This window comes from Triticum urartu, chromosome 2 (assembly GCF_003073215.2).
Source record: "Triticum urartu cultivar G1812 chromosome 2, Tu2.1, whole genome shotgun sequence".
In the NCBI taxonomy this organism is placed as follows: domain Eukaryota; kingdom Viridiplantae; phylum Streptophyta; class Magnoliopsida; order Poales; family Poaceae; genus Triticum; species Triticum urartu.
Genome location: NC_053023.1, coordinates 264,544,952 through 264,556,699, shown reverse-complemented (window position 1 = coordinate 264,556,699; position 11,748 = coordinate 264,544,952). Strand labels below are relative to the sequence as shown.

Below are 11,748 nucleotides of genomic sequence, written 5' to 3'. Positions count from 1 at the left end.
GTTTTAAAATAAGAAGTAAACATTTTTTTGTAAATTGAACTTCATAGTTTTTTTCTTAGAAACGGTAGTTATTTGAGTTTCTCGTATACATTGAATTACTTCTCTATTTTAATTTGAACTTTGTCATTTTTATTTTTTGTGCAACCCCTGCTCTATTTTTCTTTTGCATTTTTTTGGAACATTTCTCAAACTGAAACCAACATATCAAAACCCCAATTTTTCTGCCCCTGCAGATATTATTGAACTTCATAAAAAATAGTATAGAACTAGAACTAGACAACACATTTTTAAACTAAATAATCTTATAGTAACAGAAAATATCTTATTTTTTCGTATTATTGAACTCTCCAATTTATTCATTCTCAAAGTTAACATTTTTCTCAGTGAGGCAAGTTTTCTTCTTGGTACATAAACATCAGATCGCTCCGTTGCTTTAATTTGAACTTATTTGTATTATTCTTATAGTAACGGAGAATATCTTATTTTTTCGTAAAAGTTGAATAATCCGAACTTCACGTTTTCTTGTTTTTGTACTTCATTTCTTTAAACAATTTGTTAAATTATATCTTTCTGGCGAAGCTTTTGTGTCTCATTTGAACCTCACTGGTAAAAAAAATCACTTTCGATGTTACTTGCCGACGAAGATTTTTTTTTATGTTTGTAGTGCTTTTGACCTCCCCATCTTTTTAGATATGAACTTCGACTTATTTATTTTTTGTAGTGTTTTGATTTTCCAAACATCCCTATTTGACGTCTCCAAACTGTCTTTTTTTATTAAACGTCTTTCGAACTATGTTTTCCTAAGTGCATGAATTTGCTCAACAACATCCTTTGAACTTGGGATTCTATTTTCTGAAACGTCTTTTTTGTTTGGCTAGTTGTGTTTTGGTAGTAACTCCCGCAAGATCAACACCCATCAATTGAAAAAAAATAGTGCACTATCCATAGAATGAAAGTAGCACCAGCAGTATGCTTTTTTGCAAACAAATAGTCATTTTTATACACAAAGCGATGCATGTTTTTACACCAACGGATCTTATCTCCTAGAAGTAACCAGCACCACACATTTTATTCCTCGATCTCTCTCCTTTCTATGACTTTTCTCTACTCATTCATACAGAAGATAGCAACTCGATGCAGCAACCCGAGCTACAAAAGTCCAGGCTCTCTTCAAGTTCAGGCGCCCGGCGGACCATGGCCAGGCCAGCTCTGGGAGGCTGCACTTGAGAGGAGCTTGGTGACGCTAGGCACCAGCGGCGTGGTCCTCTCGACATGTACACCATGTACTCTGTTGTGCGGCTGGACGCCGCGGCCCGGCATCTCGCAGTGACATGAACACGAAGGTGACCAGACCTTGCAGGAGACACTGAACTTCCACTTGGCAGGCGAGGTGAGCGTAGAATGGAATGATGATGCAGCGCGGAGATGAGTGTGCAGGCCGAGGAGACCTTTGCTACATGAGGCGGTGGCCTGCATCCCCTCTGGATGAGGGAGAATCTATCAACCTGCTATTTTTCTTCAGTCTGGCTGCTACTGCTTCATAGTCCGACCTGCTATGCAGACCTCGACGCTGAGGATGTAGCCAGTCTCGAACGCAACTGCTGCGTCATGATGGCCTCGATGCAGATGGATTGATGGCACCACGATTAAAAAAAGAACAGCAAGGAGAGGTAGACCTCTCGCACTCTGTTTTGCGTGCGCCCTCTTTTATCTTCTTCAGCTACACATTGGCATGTATGCATCGGATCCGTGTGTTGGCAGTGACCTATCTTGCAAGATCGAGGGTGGCTGAGGATGACATGGACAACAACTCACTGCTCACAGGGGCTCATCGCTCTAGACGGAGACGAAGGTCAGGAGGGAAATGATAGGGGGAGCCGGCTGTAATTGGTGTAGTGGGTCGCAGCGGGACACGTGACCAGCTGCAGGTCGAGACATCCTGCAGCTGCAGGTCGAGACCTCCCCCAGCTGCAGGTCGAGGACGGAGGGATGGGGAGGCGGTGAATTGCTTTAGGCTGCGGGGAGGAAGGATGCGCCACCGGTGAGGATGTAGGCGTCGATGGAGGAGGATGGTGTTGTAATGGATGACCGCGATGAACTGAAGGAGCACAGGGCAACTGGTGGTAGGCGGAGCTGCCACCGGCTGTGTGGAAGAAGGCCGGAGCGGCGTGTTCAAGGGCGGTCGAGGATGTAGGCCGTTAGCCGCGCCGACGCTGCGAGGAGGAGCTTGGCTCCCGACGCAGGCTTGGACGGGTAGTGACAGCGCTGTGCTCAACCGGTGACCCCGGGATCCGGTGGCCCAAGGGGTTGGGTTTGACGCCTAGATCTGGGAGGAGGGAGAGCTGCATCTTAATCTGGCACTGGATGTGGTGGTCTGCGGCGGCGCGCGGAGATCTACGGCACGGCTGCGGTGCACCGGAGCTAGGGCCAGCGGCGGCGCGGTAGGATCAGGGCGGCGGCGATGGGTGGGGATTGAGCATGGATGGATGCCCCGGTGGTGCGGGAGAGGATCGTGGGCTGCGGGTGGTGGGTGGGCTATTTCTTTATCGGGGTGCACCGGTTCGGGAGCGTGGTGTCGCGCCTATATAGAGCTGAACCTGATCAGAATAGTTATTCTAATCCCAGGATTAGAATAGTGTTGTCCTATTTAACGAGCCTGAACACTATTCTGATCACGGGATCAGAATAATATTCTGATCACAACCTGAACTACCTAATTAACGCGCCTGAACTTCCCTCTGTACGAACCCGACCTTCGGGCTATCTTCGCAACCGTGGCTTTCCCCGCGAATTATTCTGGTTAGTCATGTTCTATATGATGTTAGTGCAATCTAGAAACGTTTTTAGCAAGTAAATACTGGTTTTAAATAGAAATCTCGCTCGTTGGCGGATTTTGCTCTCGGGTCGTGATGAAATTGCATTTTTTGCAATTTAAATGCCTGAGTTGTTCGACCTGAACTTCTCCGAGTGCTAGGTTGAACTTCCGCCAACATTGCCCAAATGGGGCTTGTGATATACCGTTGGAAAGCTATGGACACCAGTATCATGACCCAAGTTAAAATTTTGGCAAAATGTAAGCGGTTTAAGAGCAGTTTTGAAAACCGTTTTTCCTTCAAACAAAAAACGTGAATCGTATTTTCGATCGCATTTCTAAACCGTTTATCGGAATGAGGCAAACAATATGGCGTTGGAAAGCTGCTGTAAAACCACTCCTTCCACATGTTGAAATTTTTCTCTAATTCCCTACGGTTAAAAAGTAATTTGGAAAATCGTAAAATTTCGCAAACCGAACAGCCGAGTTCATATTTTCGATGTCATTTATAAACAGCTAATCCAATTGAGGCAAATGATATGGCGTTGGAAAGCTTATGAAAATGCTCTACTTGCTCATATTGAGAGTTTTTTCTAATTTTTAATGGTTTAAAAGTAATTTAGAAAACGGTACAAGTTCCACTGAGTTGTATTTTCAAGCTAATTTTTTAATCGTACGTCTGAATGCAGCAACTGATATGGTGTTGGAAAGACTGAGGAAATGCAAAACTTTTCTCTATATATTGTTTCTCTCAATTCCTTACTATGTTAAGTCAATTTTGAAAATGGCTATAGACATATTTTTGCCATAATTTCTACAAATTTTATCGGAATAGGGCAAATAATATACCATTGAAAAGCTACAGAAAGTGCGAAACATTTTCATGTTGATGGTTTTCTCTGATTCCCAGCAGTCTTCAAGTAATTTTAAAAATGGTGAGATCATACGTTGTACTTTTATCGCGAAATAGATTCGTCGAAAATGCACCGCGTGAAGAACTTGAACTTTTCGGCGTGTGTACTTGAACTTCACTCCGTTTTCATGGGTTTTTTTGCTCGCAGCTCTCCATCCACTCACCGGAATTGAGCAAGTGATATACCGATGGAAAGCTTCTGTAAACACGTAACTTTCTTGTGTTGATCATTTTTTCATACTCGCGACGATTTTAAAAGATTTTCTTCTAAAATGCATTCAGTATAGTAGTTGAACTTCCTGCTGTTTTCACGTTGAACTTCTGTGACATATTTTTGTTTGTAATTTCCTCATACATCCGTCAATGTCACACAAATGATATTTTCCTTTTGTACAAACCTCTCTCACAATAATTTTTTAACTTTATCTCACCGAGGAGTTGAACTTACACAAATGATATTCCCGTCTTTTTAAAGTAAATTAGAAACTGATGAGATCATGATTTCTGCCTTCATCGCGAATGGAAATGCACTGCGTGAAGTAGTTGAACTTCTCAGGCATGTCTGTTTGAACTTCACTCTGTTTCACTTTGTTGTATTTTTCTTATATGAAATACACACCATGTAGTACGTCAACTTCCGGTTGTTATCACTTTGAACTTCTCTCTGGTTTGAGAGAATTATTTTAAAACACAAAAAACAACATATATTTTTATGTATTTTTGGACATCTAAATACGCAGTGAACCTCTCTCACAAGATTTTTTCGAACTTTTCCTCGCCGAGCACTAGAACTTCTAGCAACCATTTTTTCGTTTATGAGTTGTTTTTAAAAGTGCAAAAAATGGCGTTGTGTTTTTAATTTTTTTGAACAGGTAAATCCTAGGCTTAATAAACTTCGAACTTCTCTGTTTTTTTAATTTGAACTTCACCTTTTTATATTTTGAGTAAAGAATTGTATTCGGTTTTTATACGGAAAAAACCGAACATGGAAATACAAGGTGAACCTCTCTCGCAATAATTTTTGAACTAGTCCGGACAGAGCACTTGAACTTGTTTCAACAAACCTTTTAAGCTTTTATTTTCTATACTTTTATTCTCCCCTGAAATGCATTCCTTGCGGTACTTGAACTTCTCGTTTTTTTCACTATGAACTTCTTTCAACACGTAAGAATTTTTCGAATACATCAAACCGTGTTTTAAATGGTATACATGAAAATTTTAAACCGTTCATCAGAATGTAGCACATAATATACCCGGTGGAAAGTTTATGAGTCGCAACAGGTTTTTCATGTAGACATGTGTTACAAATTCCTTGCCGTTTGAGAGCAGTTTTTAAAATGTCAAAACAACGTTGTTTTTTGCTTTTTAAAACAACATGTAAATGAACGACGGACATCTCATAAATATAATTTTTGAACCATGCAGGGTGCAGCACGTGAACTTCTTGCAACAAACCTTTTAGGCTTTTCATTTTGTATTCTTTTATTCTCTTCTGAAAGAAAGCAGTTGAACTTCCCGCTATTTTTACCTGAGATTTTGTCACATATTTTTGTTCAACCTCTCTCACAAGAATTATTGAACTTTCTCGGGAAGAGCACTTGAACTTCTAGCAACAAAATTTTTAGCATTTTCTTTTTCATTCTTTTTTAATACAAAATGCACACAGTGTAGTACGTGAACTTCTGGCTCTTATCAATTTGAACTTCTCTTTGCTTATCTTTAGTAAAGTAAAAAATCTGAGTTTTTATAGACATCGAACCGCTCTAACTTTTTTATTCTCATTTGGAACGCATTTGTAGTAGTTGAACTTCTCGTTGTTTTGGACGTCTCTAGGTCGTAGTTTTTGAACTTGTTCGGGGCTTCATGTTTTTTTGTTTTTTACATTAAACCAACATAATAAAAGCACATTTTTGCATCAATGTGTACTATTGAACTTCATGAAACAATACAAAACAAGAAATTAGATAACCCGATGTACAAATGGGGGCCAAATAAACAAACGATCTTATTCCCTTTCATACGGCTCACTGAATTTCACATGTCCAAATGGACTTCACTTAGTTGTCTCGCCTTCATCATACACCTTGTACATCCAAGCCCAAAATCAAAATCAAAATCGTGCCTCTCTAAACACAACATGTGCCACAGAGAGAGCTATAGTTGTTCCTTCCCAGCAATATGTGAACTTCTACGGTCGATGTATTTTTTCTATAGTAGATGCATAACAACTACGGGGAGAAGAATCTTTTTGTTAGCAACAGGAAAAATTTGAGTTTTTGTAATAAATATGAAACCACTCCACTTTTTGAGATTGAACTTCTTGGTTTATTATTTACTAACGAGGAAAATCTAGGTTTTTCATATACATTAAGGTATTCTATTTTAAAAATTGAACTTCTTGGTTTTTCAATTTGGACTTGGTGTTATTTCTTATAGTAACGGAAAAATCCTAGTTTCTTAATAAACGTCGACCTATTCCGTATTTTAAAAATAAACTTCTAAGTTTTTTTAACAAAGATAATTCCTTCTATATGAAATTGTAAGAGATGCTTTTTTAATTTGATCTTCATACGGTTTCTAATAAACATTGAATTTCTTCGTATTTTAAAATTTGAAGCTCTAGGCATTAAATCCATAAAAAATATTCTTGGTTTCAGTTTTTAGACACGAGAAAAATCTTATTGTTATATTAACATTGAACTGCTCGCCTTTTTAAATTTGAGGCTCCTTTTTATTTTTTAAAAATGGAACATCCTTATTTTTGTAAATGTGAGTTGTTATCTATTATTTTAATTTAAACTTATTTGAACTTCATGGATTTTTTTAGCGCTAACTTTCAAAATAAGGGGGGGGTTCAACAAACTTTTTTTGAAGGTTTCCTTAGTTTTGATGTTTGTTCTAATTTTACCAATTCTGAACTTGCGTGCACTTGTTCTTTCAGACACAAACAATTGTAGTTTAAAAATTTGAACCTCAAGATTTATGTCTACTTTCTCCTGTAAATGAGGTTAAGGAGCCTTTTTTGCACAAGTGAACTTCTAACATTTGAAAAGGAAAAATTCCTATGAAGCTTCAACTATGTCGAGAACATGCATATGTGAGGAACACCCCCACCCAGATTTGCACTATCTTTCAAACATATAACAAACATTAGACCACATATATTTTATAACCAAAACGAAGCAACATTACAGCAACCAAGGAGATGCTGGGAAGAAACAAGCAGTGCAGACGTAGTTATAACAAACAATATGCCACAAGTACCAAAGTTTATGTGTTAAAGGCCAAGGGGCATCTAAGAAAATTACAAACCACGCATAGAATAGATACTATGGCCGCATTATTTGTCATCGTAGTTGTGACTTTTCAAAAGAAGCTGTTGTCCCAAACTGAAGAGGTCATATGTGATGACACAAGTTAAACATAAGAGCCAGACTAGTGAGAGCTTCTCGCAATCTCTAATGCATATCATCGACTGAAGTTGCACTCTTGAGCTTAGCTTTGTCGACAATGGCCTTTGATCTCTCGGGCTGTGGAAGAAGAAGCGATAATTCCTAAAATATTGCAGAGATGTTGTTAGGAAACTGGAATGGTTCTTACAAATGAAGTCCAAAAGTTGAAAGAATGGCTACTATCTTGGTATTAAGTTCAATAGAAGTTGCAAGAAGATATTGCCATGTCGAAGGTGTTGTCCGTATTTTATTACCTCTGAGGTTCCACTCTCAAGGAAAACACCCTTCAATCGACTATCTGCAAGATATAACAAGGTAAAAGATTGTCAAAGAGGTCAAGAAAGATTGTTGTGGCTAAATAACAGGAAAACTTGTCAGCCACAGGTTTTTGTGTGCCCCCTGCATACACACAACAATCATCAACTTCCATATACATGGACTTTATTTTATGACAACATGAACTTTGTTGTTGTCGCTATACATGAACTTCTCCTGTAACCAACTATTTGACTGTATAGAGCACCTAGTGCAAGAAAAGAAAAACAGCCACCTTATCTACTAAAAGGTGATGGTTCAATGGGTCATCTCTGCACAAACTTTATATATCCAGGGCAGAGTGCGCAGAAATGCTAGCTTACAGGCTCCGTCATTAACTTGAGAAACCAGTCCTGCCATCATATGGTACACAATTTATTAAAGCCAGCAATTTCACTTTCAGCCACTTGCTTTGTGGTATTGCATGGCAGGACGTCGCTCCTGCTTCTCACAACTATCTAGTTGTAGATCTTTATAGGCCTCTCAAATGAATGGCGGTTCTGCGCACAAAATATGAAATTAGCAAAATTCCAGACAACATGCCTAATATTATTGGCACAAGTCGCAACAATGTGCAGCAAGTACCTGGTTAGCACTATGTGCCTTTCTTGGCGCTGTGTCTAGGTGCTCCAGTCCAAGATACTGCTCCCAAGCTCCATACATGTTTATCTAAACAAGTTTATACAATTGAAATCAAATTAAGAGCTACAAAATCCGCTTCATCAAGTAGATAACTAGCATCGTAGTACCTGAAATCTCGTGGCTAAAGTGTCAGAATCTTCAAAATAGTCTGGGCAACCAAGGGATATGTATGCAAATTTCCACTGTTCAAATAGAACATTTGTTAGCACCGGCCAAGTACATTTTAACCAATGTTTGCACTAGGTGTCAGCTCCACATACAAAATGCAAGATAAACATGCCTCAGAGAAATAAAAAGATAGTATGTATCATGTTTAAAGCATCCCAACAACTTCAAATGGACAAAGCCTAATTTTCTAGAGATTGCTGCCAAGCTTAGACCAATGCAGTCGATTAATTATATGCATTGTGGATGATGTGTCATGCAGATAAGCAACTCATGTCCTAGCCCATAGGGAGTAGTTGCCAGTTGGAATGGACCCCCGCTATCTTCCAATAAGTATTAATACTTCCTCCATCCCAAAATAAGTGTCTCAATTTTGTACTAACTTTAGTACAAAGTTGTACTAAGGTTAAGACACTTATTTTGGGATGGAAGGAGTACCTTCCCAATTAGGTTAACACCAATTTAGAGAAGCATAATTTAGTTATTTATTTTAGATTGTTAGACTTCGAAACACAGAGGAGCGCTTTGATGAAATTAAGAACCTCCATTATATCCCCAATCACCTAAGAATTCATGAACCAAGGTTTGTGACAGTATGTGTCGGAATATTTAAAGTTCCACATCGAAATATATAGGTGATAAGCCGCTAACGAAAAACCTACCAGAAAAAAGAAAAATCTTACGCTTTTCATAATCATTTTATGAGCACCAACCAAAATTTGATAGCTAACTGTGTTTCTTAAGCCCCGAGTGAGACCTTGGGCTATAAATGCCAACTCAGATATTTGATGTTTGACTGCTGTTAAATATTCTAACTAGTAAGCATACACATATCTCAATAACATCACATCTAACGAAGATTGGGCGGCGGACACGGATGCACTATGCCGCTATAGCAAAAAAAATAAAACCACATATTTATATACATCGCAATATATGCTGCAGAAACCATGGAAAAATCCTCTTTACCTTGGAGAAATCCTCATCTGAGACCTTAAGCTTTTTCTGTAAACTTTCTTTAATAGAAGATAAGGTCTCATCCTCACAAATAACCATAAAGAAAGGTTCTCCAAAATTCTAAACTTGCTGTGGAAATCAGGATAAATATCAAGCATGTGGTTAACTAGAGATCCAAATATGCTATCAGAAGCAGACCAAGGAAATCTTTCTTAGCAATAATTGCCTTGCCCCCAATTCCATCATTTATGCTGGATGGTGGGCAGAACGCAACAATGTCAAATATTGGAGTATTAGAGACACAGTTAAGCATTTCTTTCAGTGAATGACAAAGTAACTTAAAAACAAATGTGGTACAATGACTAAAAGTTCGTCCACCTGCATTTGAGGAACTACTCACAACCAGGCTGTATTTTTTTTGTTTTATAGAACACAACCAATAGCATAATTGGTTTGATGCCAAAAGTTGGCATGCCAAATTTTGGCACTAATATTGGCTAGAGATTGGTTGATTGCTAATTTTCAGAGAGGATTTTTTGTTCAAGGCATATACACAAACAGCTTGTGTGCACTACTAGTAGAAGAGAGGGCAGCTCGACGCGGACACCCTGGGTGTGGGGGCAGAGTCGAAGGCGACAGTAGCATGGAGGAAGAGGGGCAGCAGTAGTATGGAGGAAGAGGGTCGGCGGCAGCATGGAGGAAGAGAGGCGGTAGTGATGACTAGGTGGTGTGCGGCGGCTTTGTTCCGCACAGTGGAGCCGGGAGGCCGGCCGGGAGGAGGATGGTGGCAGTGCAGGGTGGCGTGGGCGGCTCTCATGCCGGCGGCGGAGGGAAGAAAGTGAGCACAGGGGAGGGCCACAGGTGGGGGAACATTCATCGAGTCACCGATCTGGGGAGGCACTGGAGGGAAGAAGGTCGCGATGGGAGAGGAGGAACGTCACAGCGGCAGAGGAAGAAGGTCGTGGCGGCCGAGGAGGATGGATGCGTCCGTCGTCGGTGGTCGAGGAGCGGCGACATGGGCGTCGTCGGAAGCTGCGACGGGTGGAGGGGACTGGGAACCTTGGCGGCGACCCGGGACGATGCGGGGGCGGCGGCGAGCCGGGAGGAGGAGGCTGCGTGCGGGAAGGAGGAGGCGGCGGAGCTCGCGAGTGGGGGCGGCGGCTCCGGTGGCCAGCAGCGGGTGGGCGTTGGGGTCGGGTGGCCGGCGGCAGGAGGTGCGTCGGGGTCGGGGGTGGCGGCAGGAGGTGGTCGAGGGATCCTACAGTGCGGTAGGTGGGGTGGGGGTTGGGCATGGGCCGATCATTTTTTTTGTTTTCGGGAGTTTGGAAATGTCCCATCGGGCTTGTATAAGGGTTGGCTGTGATCCAAATAGTTATTCTAATCCTGGGATTAGAATAGTGTTATATATATATACATATATATATATATATATATAATTGCATGTGAGTTTTCATAAAGCATTATTGTTGACGTTACCCTTGAGGTAAAAGGTTGGGAGGCAAAACTATAAGCCCCTATCTTTCTCTGTGTCCGATTAAAACTTCATACCCATAAGTATTGCGTGAGTGTTAGCAATTGTGAAATACTAAATGATAGTTGAGTATGTGGACTTGCTGAAAAGCTCTTATATTGACTCTTTTCGATGTTATGATAAATTGCAATTGCTTCAATGACTGAGATTATAGTTTGTTAGTTGAAGTTTCTGATTCATACTTGACATTGTGAATAGATTGTTACTTTAGCATAAGAAACCATATGACAATATATATATATGTTGCTATTCTAAGAATGATCATGATGCCCTCATGTCCGTATTTTATTTTATCGACACCTCTATCTCTAAACATGTGGACATATTTTTCGATATCGGCTTCCGCTTGAGGACAAGCGAGGTCTAAGATTGGGGGAGTTGATATGTCCATTTTGCATCATGCTTTTATATCGATACTTATTGCATCATGGGTTGTTATTACACATTATGTCACAATACTTATGCCTTTTCTCTCTTACTTTACAAGGTTTACATGAAGAGGGAGAATGCTGGCAGCTGGAATTCTGGGCTGGAAAAGGAGCAAATATTAGAGACCTATTCTGCACAACTCCAAAAGTCCTGAAACTCCACAAAAGTCAGTTTTGAATATATTAAAAATATTGGGCGAAGAAAGCACCAAAGGGGGGCCACCCACTATCCACGAGGGTGGAGGGCGTGCCCTACCCCCCTAGGCACGCTCCCTGCCTCGTGGGCCACTTGGAAGCCCCCCGATGCCCATCTTCTGGTATAAGGTGTCTTTTGCCCTGGAAAAAGTTAGAAGGAAGCTTTCGGGACGAAGTGCCGCCGTCTCGAGGCGGAACCAATCTAGGGCTCCAGTGGAGCTGTTCTGCCGGGGAAACATCCCTCCGGGAGGGGGAATCGTCACCATCGTCATCACCATCGATCCTCTCATCTGGAGGGGGTCAATATCCATCAACATCTTCACCAGGACCATCTCCAC

General features: G+C 40.8%; 1 protein-coding gene across 1 annotated transcript; it reads right to left on the bottom strand.

Annotated features, from left to right (window-relative positions):
- Positions 1–7,334: 7,334 nt before the first annotated feature.
- LOC125541470 (ubiquitin C-terminal hydrolase 12-like) lies at positions 7,335–9,538 on the bottom strand. The gene is made up of 5 exons (XM_048704879.1): positions 9,269–9,538; positions 8,242–8,316; positions 8,078–8,161; positions 7,816–7,992; positions 7,335–7,475 (listed from the first exon to the last, which is right to left on the bottom strand). The coding sequence occupies exons 1-4, from the start codon at positions 9,353–9,355 to the stop codon at positions 7,951–7,953; spliced, it is 288 nt and encodes a 95-aa protein (XP_048560836.1). The 5' UTR covers positions 9,356–9,538; the 3' UTR covers positions 7,335–7,475; positions 7,816–7,950.
- Positions 9,539–11,748: the final 2,210 nt, after the last annotated feature.

Bases quoted from the DNA above. Each gene is read 5' to 3' on its own strand.
- LOC125541470 (XM_048704879.1), bottom strand. From the start codon at position 9,355: ATGGTTATTTGTGAGGATGAGACCTTATCTTCTATTAAAGAAAGTTTA. The intron at 8,317-9,268 runs GTAAAGAGGATT...CTATTTGAACAG, and splicing joins CAGATGAGGATTTCTCCAAG to TGGAAATTTGCATACATATC. The intron at 8,162-8,241 runs GTACTACGATGC...AAACTTGTTTAG, and splicing joins CTTTAGCCACGAGATTTCAG to ATAAACATGTATGGAGCTTG.